The 14,462-nt window shown below is 37.4% G+C and overlaps 1 protein-coding gene across 4 annotated transcripts in view; it reads left to right on the forward strand.

The window, feature by feature from the left end:
* WASHC4 (WASH complex subunit 4) overlaps nucleotides 1-14,462 on the forward strand; it is a 39,203-nt gene that overhangs the window by 12,988 nt on the left and 11,753 nt on the right. For all 4 annotated transcript variants that reach the window (XM_066319971.1, XM_066319972.1, XM_066319973.1 and 1 more), the window contains exons 11-23: nucleotides 1,422-1,545; nucleotides 1,647-1,774; nucleotides 2,377-2,537; nucleotides 4,745-4,871; nucleotides 6,238-6,363; nucleotides 7,659-7,766; nucleotides 8,984-9,130; nucleotides 9,238-9,317; nucleotides 10,168-10,273; nucleotides 11,004-11,120; nucleotides 12,224-12,392; nucleotides 12,529-12,683; nucleotides 14,143-14,217. In XM_066319971.1, coding sequence (XP_066176068.1) covers nucleotides 1,422-1,545; nucleotides 1,647-1,774; nucleotides 2,377-2,537; nucleotides 4,745-4,871; nucleotides 6,238-6,363; nucleotides 7,659-7,766; nucleotides 8,984-9,130; nucleotides 9,238-9,317; nucleotides 10,168-10,273; nucleotides 11,004-11,120; nucleotides 12,224-12,392; nucleotides 12,529-12,683; nucleotides 14,143-14,217 — 1,623 coding nt within the window. The remainder of the gene's footprint in view (nucleotides 1-1,421; nucleotides 1,546-1,646; nucleotides 1,775-2,376; nucleotides 2,538-4,744; nucleotides 4,872-6,237; nucleotides 6,364-7,658; nucleotides 7,767-8,983; nucleotides 9,131-9,237; nucleotides 9,318-10,167; nucleotides 10,274-11,003; nucleotides 11,121-12,223; nucleotides 12,393-12,528; nucleotides 12,684-14,142; nucleotides 14,218-14,462) is intronic.

Below are 14,462 nucleotides of genomic sequence, written 5' to 3' on the forward strand. Positions count from 1 at the left end.
AAAGCAACACTCTTCTCAGAACGATTGGTTGGTTTGTTTGTATTTTGTTTTTGTTCCGATTACAGTGATGTGTGAATTTGGCTCTTGCATCTGTGCCTGGGAGAAAAAAGGCTCTGTTGTAAGATCCTTTCTTGCTCTTCTCATGTGCTTGAGCTGTGCCAAGCTTTGAATGGTAGCAGTAAATGCTGACTGTTTTGCTGAACTGGAGAAACACAGACAGCTTGGCATTAGGACTGTGTATTATCAGAATTCTGCTTTTGTCCACATAATAGTGAGCAGGTTTACATAGCACAGGTCTTTATTTTAGCTGCAGATTAATTAGTTTCCTCAGAAATCTTTGAATCTAAAATACATTGAGTGTGACCTTTCATTCTTTGCATACATACATAATGTCAGGTTGCTGACATTAGAGGCCACTGTGGTGGGACATACCCCTGAAACATGCAGGGACACAGGTGGATGAGAAGGATTTTATTACATTTTCAGTACAGTTAAATGAAATGTGTTCATACAGGAATCCATTTCTTTATGAAAGTGTGTATTACAGGGGTTGAAATGTGGCATGGTGGGCAGAGGATAGTGTTGTTGAACCTGTTCAAAGCAGAGTGAATTGCTCATGTTGTGCCATTACATCTTAAATGGCATTAGGGAAGAAGGGCTTGTTCTGTAAAAGCATTCAGAAGGGAAATTGTAGGCAAATAATTAATCACAGTTTGGCTTATTCTTTCAAAGGACATTGCTGCCAGCTATCTATGTTTTGTTATATTTCCCTGATGCTGTATAAGTACAAAGACTTCATTACAGGTTTGAGACATCAATAGGATTTGACTGGAATTTATTCAGGAAGTTTCCCCTCCTGTCCTGCAAATGCCTCTAAAAAAAAAATTCATTAAAAATATTAGATGCAATTCTAATAAAGGCTTTTCTGATCACTTTGGAAAGTATGAAATCTTTTCTCTATTTTTTGACCATTGTGGGGTTTTGGGAGCTTTTGTAAACTGCCAGCAGTAATGTGTGATTTTATGCTGCAAAGTCATGAGCCACATCCTGCAAGCAACTTGTGTGATAATCTTGCTTAAAGGACAGTTAGTAATGTATTACACTGTGATAATACAAATTTATTTTCTGAGCACTAGCTCATCAAATGGGTTCTTTAAAAATGTTCCTTAAAGGAAATGGGAAAATAAGTAAAATGTGGGTTTGAATGTCAAGCATAAGAGTGTTTTAATATTTTCTGGTTTTGTACTTAAAAATGTAAGCATAGTTAAGAATCTGTATGCCACAGAAGGTTAAAGCTTACTTTAGGTTAGTCTTGAGTCAGTGTGCTTTTCCAGTATTCTCTTGAAAACCAGTACTCTTTGGAGGTCCAAAATTCATGGCATTATCTTGATATATTGACATTTTCCCCCCTTTTTACACAGGCCTGTATAGAGCAACAATTTGATTCTTTAAATGGTGGAGTGTCAGTGTCAAAGAACAGCACATTTGCTGAAGAATTTGCTCATACTCTTCGTACAGCTTTCGCCAGCGTTGAAGCCAAACTTGGTAACGCAAACTCTTGCTTTTTCTGCCAGCTCCACTCTTTCTGAAATTGTTTATATTGTTTTGATGGGAGTAAAATTCACAAAGGCGTGGGTTTTTTTCAGGTGAACCTTCAGAAATTGACCAGAGAGATAAATACGTGGGCATCTGTGGCCTCTTTGTACTCCATTTTCAGATTTTTCGAACTGTAGACAAGAAATTTTATAAGTCGTTGTTGGATGTCTGTAAAAAGGTGAATGCTTTATTCTTTTGTTTTTCAGTAATGAAGTAGATAATTTCCTGAGTTGCGTAGCATAGCACAGATTTGGGGAGAAGAAAGAATACAAAAAAGCCTGAAAACAGAGTTAACAATTTTCTACTTTTTATAAGCCCCACCTCCCATTTTCTCTTAAAGATGGTCTAAAATTTGTGCACTCACATAGCAGCAAGGTAAAATAAACTTGCCATTTCTATTCAAATCTTTCTTCTCAAGGTTAATGTTATTGAAGACAAAAAACTGTTTGAGTTATGAGTACTCTGGTGCTGAATAAATGCTGTGGGTTTTGACCATGGCTATAAATATTTGTTTTGGAAGATCTCTAAGTGCAAACTTGACTGGGATGTTTTCCTATTGGATGACATGAAGAAATCGTTAAATTCTCTAATATTGTTTAGAATCCCTGAGAGTGGTTATAATTTTGCCCATTAGTGAACATCTAGGGAAACTTTTTTAACTTCAGTGTAGTACTCAGTAGAAAACAGTTACACAGAAATAAACTGAATTGTGTTACTTGTGTTTATTGCTACCTGGTAGTACTTCCCCCTCTTTTTTTTTTTTTTTTTTTTTCTTCCCAGGTACCAGCCATTACATTAACAGCTAACATGATCTGGTTTGCTGACAACTTCCTGATTCAGAAGATTCCAGCTGCTGCCAAACTACTGGACAAGAAAAGTATTCATGCAGTTAAAACACAAAGGGAGAACTTCCTACAGCAGAGGGCACAGTCACTTACCAAGTATGCTTCCTAAATACTGCCTCATGGTGCTATTTTTCAAATAGTTTTTAAGCACGTGGGCTTTTTCATTCAGTGTAGTAGCATGTTTTGTGGTGGTTTTAGTCTCTCAGTGGTTTTAGTCACTTGTTCCACTTCACTTCAGCTCTGGCGTGTGTGTATGTGTATGTGTGTGTGTTAGCCTTGCTGCAAAAATTTTCGTCAAACTATTTCTCATGTCATGCTTTCAGAAAAATGTGTATGATTACACCAAAATAACAATGTTCCTGGCAGTTCTAAATATTTGTTTCAATTACTTCTGTTTCCATATTTTCAAATTCCCTTTTGTTTTTTAAACTAGTGTCTAGTAACCTGAGCTGCTTTGTTTTCTATTAGGGCTCTCTGCTTTCTATGTGTTATGGAGGTAAGTTGCTAGTAGGCTTATAGTGGAGCTTTCCTCTGCTTGGTGATGATACTTTCTTTGCAAGCATTTCTTTCTTTGTGACTGTTTTTATTGTTTGTTTAATGGTCTTTGAAATTATCTGTATTTGAGGAAAGCTTCTCTTGTTTTGTGTTCTGCATGTAGTGTGCAGCTCACTTCTTTCTCTTCTAAAATATGCTTAAAGATGAGATTAGAATGGTTTTAGCTGTTAGTCTTAAGAACAAGTGTCCTGCAGAGGAAGATAACAGGGCTAAGGTTTGTGTGTTTCAGAACAAAATAAGAAAGTGAAAACTGGTATCTGTGGAATAGCAGTAAAAACTTAGATTTTGCACATTGCCTTCCAATCTGACAAGCAAACTGGCAGAACTGAGTTGGAGGGGAGGAGGGAGGGGGAAAAAGCAGCTCTGTGCCTGATTTTCTGACGGATTATTTTCACTTCTGCCCTGTTTCTTCTTCAATCCACTTTTTCCTGGCCCTGATTCTTTCCCAGGCTTTAATTTCTAGGTAGGGCATAATTGCACTGCTGCTTTGCTTCTGGTCTTGGCCAGTGGTACAAGTCTTCTAAGATGAAGAAAAAGTTCAGAAAAATGTATTGGTATTCTCATACATTTCATAGAAACACAGAATCATTTAACTTGGAGAAGGCCTGGAAGATCACCAGTTGTAACTCAGGAGTGCCACATTCACACCACTAAACCGTGTCCCCAAGGCCCACATCTACACATCTTTTAAATACCTCCAGCAGTGGTGACCCAACCCCTTCCCTGGACAGCCTGTTCCAGTGCTTGGCAGCTCATTTGGTGGAGAAATTTTCCTAGTATTCAATTTGTGCAGCTTGAGGCTGTTTTCTCTTGGCCTGTCACTTGTTACCTGGGAGAAGAGACCAGACCCCACCTCCCTAAAATCTCCTTTCAGGGAATTGTAGAGGACAGTGAGGTCTCCCTGGGCCTCCTTTACTCCAGGCTGAACACCCTCAGCTCCCTTGCTAGCCTTATGCTCCTTCTCCAGCTTTTTTGCCCTACTTTATACACACAATTTTGAGGATATTGTAATAAAATCCAGATTTTGCATCTGCAATTTGAATTGTGCAAATAACTTTTTCTGGCTTGTTTACAAATCCTTGTACTGCCTTTGATAATTGGACCATTCCCTAAATATGAGAAATCTTTTTAAAGAGTGTAATTTTTGGTAACTGGATCAATGACCTAAATACTTTCCTGCTGCAACTGCTAGAAGAAGTTCCATTATAGTGTCACAATTCTCTATTTAACTCTATTTAACCATTTAATTACAACTAGTGTAATTCAAGCAGATAAACTTCTGTAGAATTATGTTACTTAAGAGCAGTCCAGTCTGACATTGATAAAATGAAAAGTTCTATTTGCTTGTGTGTGTATGTAAGCAGCAGAAATTCAAACTGGGGTGAAAAAATCTAGCACCAGTGTTAGACTTTTCTATCTAGTGTTTAAAAGCATTTTCTAATAGTTTTATATGGTATTTTAATTTAAGGAAGTGTAGTATGTGCATTGGTAAGAGGGCCACGAGTTCTCTTGTAAAGTAGATGATTTTTGATTCATTGTACAGATATAATTGGCAGATTAGCTAATCCTTGCCTGTAGGAAATTAAAATGTAAATGAGTATAGGGGTTCTGATACTTTTGGGAAGATGAGTTATTACTTTGGAGACTGACGGTTTAAAATATTTCCCTTGCAAGATTTAAAGTTTTGGAAAGCCATAAGAAAATCTTCTTACTTGAAAATGAACAGCATTCTCTGTTTCCTTCCCCAGAGACATGCAGTCATACTATGTTTTTGTGAGCTCGTGGATGACAAAAATGGAATCGATCTTGTCCAAGGAGCAGTGCACGTCGAAGTTTTCTGAAGATCTTTCTAGCCGCTGCAATGTCTTTATCCAGGTGTGCAATCTTTTAGTGTGCTGATGCAGCAGACTGATTTTTTTGTTTTTTGGTGCAAGCTGTTGAAGATAAAAAGAAATCACAGGAGTTTTGTGATCACTGGTGGGATATTTCGCAGTTTTGGAATTCTTATAAAGAATTTCAAATTCTTTTAATGCCCAGTACTCTTCCAAGCAGATCTGTAAAAGGTCTTTTGGTAAAGAATGTGAGGAAAGGGAATCTGACTAAATATTCAGTGGCTTAGAATTTTGATTTTTTTCTCTTGACACAGGCAATCAAGGAAGCTTCACCTTCTCTGTAGTAAAGGTTTTGGATTTCTTTCCTTTTGAGTCATGAGGTCCTTACAGTGGACTGAACTAGTGTCTATTTAGTTTTATTTAGGACAGTGCATACTCCCAGTAAAGGTTTTGTGTTGTTTCATTGTGCTTTGCCTAGTGATGGTACTCTGCAAGAATCTTACTATGTTCTGAGACAGCTGGTTTTCTTTTGGCCTACTAACAGCACGTAGTCTTAATGTAAAATCCATCTGATTTCTGAATTTGTTTTTGCTAGTTTTTATGAGTATATATCTACCTGACAGAAATTTGATGAGAATAGGTGTGTGAAAGAACCACGATCCTGAATCTTCTTTAGCTAAAGATAGGCATGTACTAGGATCCTTGGTTTTTACATTTGAATTAGTTGCAGTGGACTTAAAAATTTGCTCCATACGGAATTGTGTTTCCTACATCACTTGCTGTCTTTTCCTAGTGTCTTTTTTTTTTTTTTAATTGTTTTTACTTCTTCTTTGAAGTAATTTAAATAATTGTTTTGTCATGTTGTTTATAATCAACATCGTATTTAAAAGCTTAGCATATACTGATGTAGAAATGACTGGTATCTTTGTTGTGGGCTGGGCATCTCTATTTAAAAAGTGTAAAACTCCATAAATACTGTTCCACAGTATTTATATTTGTTCCACAGAATCTGGAAGGTTTATATTGGTTTTGTGATGAGATGTTTCTTGGGGAGATAGGAATTGTTTGATGGGTTGGTTTTTTAATAGACTGAAATTTTTAGACCTTTGAGGCCCTGCAATTATTTCACTCCCTAACCTGTGTTTAATTGGGATGGCTTTAGAAAAGGTTAATCAGATGATCTAATGACTCATAGGCAGTTTCATGGTGTCTGCTAGTAAAAGGGTCTCATTCAGCTTTGGGATCCCAGTCTTGCTTTGTGTAGTGAAGTGGTAGGCTCTCTGTTGTGCAGGGGCAAAGCTCAGCTGTCTGTCACGTGTGGAACAAAACAGAGAGCACTTATTTTATTGACATGTGGAAATATTGATTATTAATTTTATTGTCTTCCCCTTTATTCATTGTATTTTTAGGGTTTTCTTTATGCATACAGTCTTAGCACCATCATTAAAACTACAATGAATCTTTACATGTCAATGCAAAAACCTATGACCAAAACCTCAGTAAAAGCCTTGTGCAGACTTGTGGAACTTCTGAAGGTAGGTCACTAGATGAAAACTTTTTATTTCATGCAGGAATTACAGAGAACATTGACCAAACATCCCATATTGGAAAAAAAAAAAAACCAAAACCTGTGATGGGAAGTGTTTTTGCATGCATGGCTTCTTGTTTGAGAGTGGTTTGGTTAGAGAATAGATTTGGAAGGCTAGGACTGGGTTGGTTTGTTTGTTTGTGGATTGTTTTTTGTAGCTTCTAACTGTCTTCCTTAGTTGATGTGACAGAATGGCTGAGGTTGGAGGGGATCTCTGGAGATCCCTGGTCCAGTCTATCTCTGCTCACACAGAGACACCTAGAGCCAGTTGTCCACAACTGTCCAGATGACTTTTGAATATCTCCAAGGCTGGAGACCCCACCACCTTTCTGGGCAACCAGGCTGTGACAGTGCCTGGTTTAAGAAACACTTCAGAAAGTGTTTCCTGATGTTCACAGGGAAACTCCTGTGTTTGAGTTTGTGCTCACTGCCCCTTGTTCTGTTACTGAGCACCTCTGACAAGAGCCTGGCTCCATCTTCTTTGCACCCTACCTCCAAGCAATTATGTACAACGAAAAGATCCCCCTCCAAGCCTTCTCTTCTCTGGCTGGACAGTCCCACCTCTCTCACCTTTCCTCATGTGAGATGCTCCATCTGTGAATTGTCTTCATGGCCCTTGGCTGGACTCTGTCCAGCGTGTCTCTTGTACTGAGGAGCCCAAAACTGGGCCCAGGACTCCAGATGTGGCCTCACCAGGGCTGAATGGGGAAAAGGTCACCTTCCTTGAGCTGCCAGCCAAGTGTTGTCCAGTGGACCCAAAGCTACTTTTGACCATCTTTGGGACAAGGGTACATTGCTGCCTTGCACTAAACCTGCTGTTAACCAGGACCCCCCAGGTCCTTTCCTTCCAAACTGCTTTCCAGTTGGATGATTCCTGGTATATGCTGGTGTGTGGGAGATTGTTCCCCCCCAGATGTGGCACTTCACATTTCTCCTGGTATTTTTTCCAAAAGGAAGATACTCTTTTTCAGGATAACATCAGAAAGCAGTGGTGAACAAAACTGAAAAAAACCCAAACCAAAAAGAAAACAAAACTTAGATCAGTCCTGGAAATTTTTTATGCTCCTAAATAGTTTGATTTTCTTGGATTCTAAGGGTTAATTGTAACTGCCAGTAACAGCAGGTTACAAAATGGAAAGAGTTTGTATTTGCAGAGTGAATAAGTCACACAGCATAAAGCCAGATTCTAAAGCAGCAATTTTGGTAACTACATGAACTAACATGTTTTGGGATTGCCTTCAGGCAATAGAACATATGTTTTACCGAAGAAGCATGGTTGTGGCAGACTCTGTGACACACATCACTCAGCATCTGCAGTATCAGGCTCTTCACTCTATCTCTGTGGCCAAGGTATGTAATCTAAGTTCAAATAATTAATCTCCCAATCTCAGTATTTTTTTTTTAATCTTAAGTTTAAAATGAAGTATTTTTTGTATTTTTTGAAAATCTGTGGTGTAATGCTCAATCATAATCCAGAGATATATAAGCTTTCCAGTAATTCCAAGCTTTTTCCTAGGAAATTGTAGAGCATAGATGATTATCAGGTTTTTGACCAAAAATGGTTCCCCTCTTCCTCTAAACTGCTGCATCTCATGTCATCTTCTTCTTATGTTCTTTTTAGATTTTATTTCTAGTGAATTTTCACAAACTATCCTTTGCTTAGCTCTTTTCTGATGCACATTCATAAAGTAGTCTTTTGCAGGTCTAAGTAAACAGGCTTTATTTAAATCTTTGTCTTCTTGGCAAAATAGCAGTATGTGATGGCTTACAGGAACCTACTGTGGGATAAAATGCCTTCTTTTGCTTGTCAAATCTTGAATTTCAGAATTTAGGGCAAAGGGGAAAATGAGACTTTAGTATGTCTGTTCTGATGTATTACGAATTGGTTTTGTTCTTCCATCACATTCAGTAGCAGAGTTGCAAAGGATGTGTTCTATTGTTACTGGTGCAGCTATTAAATTTCCTTTTTATTTGGCTGTAATCTCAATTTATGTATCTGCTATCTCTATATTTTCTAGGGTAAGCAAAAAATAGTTGTACTTATAAAAAATTTCTATGCAGATATATAGATATATATAGCAGGAGTAGCACGAGCTGAAGAGGTTCAAACTTCAAAGTCACTTATTAAAACTGTGGATCTTCAAGTACTTCACATATCTATATAGATAACTTTCATAAACTTTTCAAATTATACCTGTAATTACATTACAATTATTTTTAAATGAATAAAAATATGCTAAAACTTTTCTGTTGAAGGATATTGAAAAGCACTTGTGTGAACAGATCTTTTGACTACTTATCAGGAAATACGTAAGAAGGCAAATGTTGGTAAATAGAAGGATCCATTAGTATGACTTTCCCTATGTTCTAAGAGTACAGACAGGTAATATCACTGAATTGGCAGAGTAAGTGAATCTGGATTCAGTTAACTCTGTTCACAAAACATAAGTTGTTTGCAGAAATGCTCAATTTATAACAAGTCTACAAGCTTTGGTAAGAAGCAGTAACCTATTACCTTTGGGCTTAGATAACTTTTCTCTGCATTTCTGTGTGTTTTTGTCATCAAGAAAAGGGTAATTTCGGATAAGAAGTACAGTGAGCAGCGCCTGGATGTCCTCTCTGCTCTGGTGTTGGCTGAGAACACCCTCAATGGGCCAAGTACAAAACAGAGGCGACTGATTGTTTCCCTTGCACTGAGTGTGGGAACACAGATGGTAAGTGCAGTGATTGCTCTAGCCCTTCATTTGTTTGGTGGAGTGTCTTATCAAAAAATACAAGCTGGTGATCTCACGCTTATTTCTTTTTTTCTTCGTTTCTGCAGAAAACGTTTAAAGATGAAGAACTTATTCCCCTTCAGTTAGTTCTGAAGAAACTGGACTTGATCAGTGAACTTACAGAGAGGTGAGCAGTAATAGCAGTATATCAAAGGGTAGCATGGTGTCTTGGAGGAGCTGGATCCTCACTGTGTGAATGGCAAAATCTGGTGGTGATTTTGACATGTTTTGTAGACCAGGAACGGACAGAAAGAATTCCAGAGTTAAGCCAGAAGCTCACTTGTCTTTGGGCAAGTCTTATTTCACCTGACTGTTGATTGTTTAGAAATTCTGTCACTTTCTTGGATGATTTATGATAAGCTGATGTGTTCTTTTAACCCAACCCCAAAATTTCTGAGTTAGTACCAGTCTGTTTGGGACGTTGGGCTGCTGTTTACATGTGAGCCATATTTTACTGCTGCTGTAGTTTCAGTGCACACTCAAGTTACATCATACTGGCCTTTTGTAAGCCAGCTGAATATCTGGGTTCCATGCAGTTTTTAGGAGAGAGGCAAACACCTTAAGTGGTTGACTCATGAGATACAACCAGTCTCCATTTTTCCTAGGATTTTATCAGGAGAGGGCTGTTTCTCCTTTGACTTACAGGAGAAATTTGGAGTTTATGTTTGATCTCTAGACTGCTAATTGCATGTAATAAGAAAACAGTTATTTAGGACTTTTCTGAAATGTAAGATTTAAGTCTTTCAGACAGAGTAGGTACTTTTTATTTATAAATAGGCTAGTAAAAAAAAAAAAAGAAAAAGCTCTTTATTTAAGAACTTTCTTCTGGAGGTCAGTGCATCTGAAACATTAAAATAATGGTGTAAAACTTATGCTTGAAATGCACTTGTCTTAAGTTTAAACACACTTACTGTGTTAGAAGAATGGTTTCTTCCAAATCTGTGTCTAACAATCTAACAATTGATCTTTTATTCCAGAGTTCGAGCACAATGTGACTGTTGTTTCTTATACTGGCATCGAGCAGTCTTTCCAATCTATTTAGATGATGTCTATGAAAATGCAGTGGATTCTGCTAGGCTACATGTAAGTAATAATGTTACAACTTACCAACTGTTGTGACAGATTCAGATGAAGATTTGATAAACCTTAATTTGATAGACTGAAGCTCTTAAAGGAAAAGCTCAAAAAGCAAATCCGTGACTACTACTGAGTCACATGTTTCCTCTCATTCTGGAGGAAATAAAAGCAATCTTTGTTCTAAATCTACCTATTAGATTTCTTTAAAAAAATCTCGGATTGCTGTTGTTAACTCCGTCTCTTTGTTCCTCTCTCTGTTCTAATTTGGGATGAACACTTGCTAGACTTGAACATTAAAAGCCTTTGTTCCTCTTCGTGGTTACATATTTCTAAAGCAGGTATCACTGTGTTCAGTGATTCTGTGTTGGATAGTCGTCCTGTGGGTTTTTCCACCCCTCATCTCCTCTCCCATTGTTGAAGTGCTGTGTACTTGTTGCAGATGTGAATCATGCTTTGTCATGATAATTCTGATAAAAATCAAACATCTGTTCCAGGGCTGTACAGTACTGAAGTGAATAAAGTGCAAATAATTTTGGATAAAATACCTAGTTAATTAGGATCTTCCAGTCAGTAGCAAATAATACCTCAGATTAAGGACAGGACATTTCAGTAGTGTTTATGGAGTACATTTTTAATAAGAATGGGAAGAGTGATTCTGATTTTTGTTAGCTCTGAACACTATTTTGAGTTGCTGCCGACATATCAGTCTGTTAATAATATATCTATTTTTAATAAGTATATGTTTAGTGCTCTACGGGACTGTGTACCTGCTATGATGCATGCAAGACACTTGGAATCTTATGAGGTGCTTCTGGAATGCTATGACAAAGAAATCATGGAAGTCCTCAATGAGGTAATATGTTGTGGTTGTGAATTAAACACACCACTGTGCTTCAAATATCTTTAGCTCAGATTGGCATCTATTGCAGCAAAGCTGATATGATCTGTAAAATTGGCGCAGAGAACTTTGATGTGAAGAATTTAAATAAGAAAGTGTTTGGTTTGACTGACAATTTTGGTTATTGAAGACTCTTTTTTAATGGTATCTGTGTTGGCTGGGAACATGAAAATACTGCACTCTAAATTATGTAAGTTAACAAAACCTCAGTTATAGATTTGACTGTGCAAACAGAGGAGTGCTTTTTGTCAGATCAGCCACTGTTCGGGTGAATATGTAAAATAAATGCTATTGTTCTCAGTGTGCGTGCATGGCTTTTAGTCATGAAGGGTCTGCAAATACAGATGGCTTCTTGACTGAATTATTATCTAGAATAATGAAGGAGGTTTGACAAAGAAAATGCAGATTTGGATTTCCCAAGTCTTAGTTCTTAACCTCAGAACTGTACTTTTTATTGGACTAGTTCAAGACAAAACATGACATATTATTCAGAAAATCAGAACAAATCTCTTATTGCAAGACTCTTCCTCACTGAATTTGTTCTTACTATTTAGATAGATAGCTCTAAGCTTAGTTCCCCTTAAAATGAGAAGTGAGAATACTTGAGTGTAAGCTGTGTGAAACTCCCTTGTGGAAGTTTTAGTCATGTAAAAAATGGCATTAGGTAGGGAAACCTTTACATTTTCTGAGCTGTGTGAGCCTGCTATTGTGTACTAGAACAAGAACATAGGAAATCAGTATCTTTCTGGTTGCCAAGTATTTATTCACTTTGACTTGTGTGACCCTACCAAAGCAAAGCTTTCTTCAGTAGTTCAATCAGTCTTACACATATCTATGGAGAGAAATGTTGATTCTGCTAACAGAGCATTCTAAACGGACACTGAACGTGACTATTTTTTTCCTCTTTTTTTTCCTTTTCTTTTTTTGTGGTTTGTTTTTTGATTTTTTTTTTTTTTTTTTTTTTTTTTTTTTTTGTGTGTGTGTGTGTGTGTGTGTGTTCATTTGGGATTTTGGTGGGTTTTCCTTTTTTTTTTTTTTTTTAACACTTTCTTGAATAGCACTTGCTGGACAAATTGTGTAAAGAGATAGAAAAGGACCTGCGCTTATCAGTTCACACCCACCTGAAGCTGGATGACAGAAACCCCTTCAGAGTTGGCATGAAGGACCTGGCTCACTTCTTCTTCCTGAACCCAATTCGTTTTTTCAATCGGTTCATTGACATAAAAGGTGAGGAGTTACACATTTGCTTGCTTCTGTTCTTTTCATCTCTCATACTTTGGCTTTGTATATCTTTTCACTTCTTTCCGCACTTTGCTTACTAAATAGGTAGCGCTGTTTTAGCTCATCCTCTTTGTGTTCACAGCTTATGTAACTCATTATTTGGACAAGACCTTCTACAACTTAACGACCGTAGCTCTTCACGACTGGGCCACCTACAGTGAGATGAGGAACTTGGCAACCCAACGTTATGGTTTAAGTATGACTGAGGCTCACCTTCCCAGCCAGACTCTGGAGCAGGTACAGTGCCCACAGCACAGGAGTAGAATTTAAAATTTAAATCATCCCACTGTCATAGGACTGAGTCACCGAACTTAAAAGTATCCAAGAGCAGAGAGCTGTTTGGAAAAAGGAACCTTTAATTTCTCTGAATTGTGAGGCAGGATCTTTGCCTGCCTTTGGAAATCACACTGATACCAGTTGATATCATGTTGGACTTGTTCATTTTTTACACATAATGAAATGGATTGAGTATGCAAAGTCAGAGAATGTTTTCTTGAGAATTCAGTGTCAGCAGTTTGGCAAGCATTAGATCCAGACAGCTGTTACAAGTCTGGAATGACCTTTGAGTGGTGGGTCTTTTTCCCTGGTTTATTGCTGGCTTTCCAGCAGATTATGCTTAGTGATCATCAAGAGAAACTATTTCACAGGAGGACTTTGGGACACCAAAGTGAATTAGGTTCTAGGGGAGTGACTTAGCACCTTCTAAAATCTGCTAAACATGGTGACATTGAGAATAAAGTTGTAGTGTCATCAAGTTAATGGTGAAGATAATCACTGTTACAGGGTCTACAGATTGCATAGTTCTGAAGACTTTTCTTCAAGAGTTTTAATATCAGATATTTTTGGCAGTTTGCTTCATTCTCTCATTTGGGTTAACACATTGGTGAAAGCTCCTAGAAATACAGCACCTTTTTTTAATGTTCATGATGACTGTGTCTTCCTAAGTTGAAAGAGGGCATAGAACTGAGAACTTTGGCTATTTTATTGGCACAAAAGTGCTGTAGATCAGTTTCTGTTTCCAGCTTTGGTTTTCTATTTGCCATATTCGATCAGCACATTTTTATGAAGAATTAAACAATTTCACAACGTTGGTTTCATAACATTCATTCTGGTATGAGCTCCCTGGCAAAACTGGAAATAGGGTATATAAATTAAATAGCATCATCTCTAGGCACAGTGACAATTAAGGGACTCCTTAAAGGAAGAAGTGTAAATAATTGTAAAACTTATACTGCAAATAGCAAACCTCAGTCTTTTATATAGGTTGGGTTAACAATATTGAAAATTAGCTAATTGCTTATTTCTCTGTAGGTATCTGTGTCCGTAGGAATCTCTAAGGCAAGAGTCTATATTTTTAGAATCTAAAACCAGATAAATCTCAATTTTTTTATTGTTTAATTGTGCCTTGTGGAATAGGCTAAAAGATTCCTTACTTTCAGGAGAAGCTGGAAAAAAACAGGCAGGAGTGCAAATGTTCAAACCTGGGCTGAGCTGCTTTTTTCTCCTCGAAACATTTTCTTACAGACACTGAACAGAAATTATTAAGAGGTTCTTAATTTTGCAAAGGAAAACACTGCTTTCTAAAATACCTTCAAGTAACTGCAGAAACAGTATTTCTGCACCTTAGCTGTTAGGTGTGTCAATGGTTCTTGAGAAGTTTTATCATAGTAATTATCGATAAATAATATTGTTTCAGGGTCTGGATGTTTTGGAAATCATGAGAAATATTCATGTTTTTGTATCCCGCTACCTCTACAATTTGAATAACCAGGTAAGGTGTATCCTACACTTTTCCTGGCATTTGGCTGCAGTTTGAAGGGATTGCAAAATGCAGAGGGCAGTATGTGTAAAAAAAGCCCAGGCTGAACACGCATGCATAGTGAGAGGCTATAAAATAATATTGGTGCTCTAGAAAAACATCTTGGGAGATGCTGTGGCTTGGTCTTGGAGAATGTTGTGTAGCATATCTTGGCAATGTTATGCCAGTAGGATCACTGCATGTCAACTTTCCAGTGA

The sequence above is a fragment of the Sylvia atricapilla genome, chromosome 5, assembly GCF_009819655.1.
Source record: "Sylvia atricapilla isolate bSylAtr1 chromosome 5, bSylAtr1.pri, whole genome shotgun sequence".
Classification (NCBI taxonomy): Eukaryota; Metazoa; Chordata; class Aves; order Passeriformes; family Sylviidae; genus Sylvia; species Sylvia atricapilla.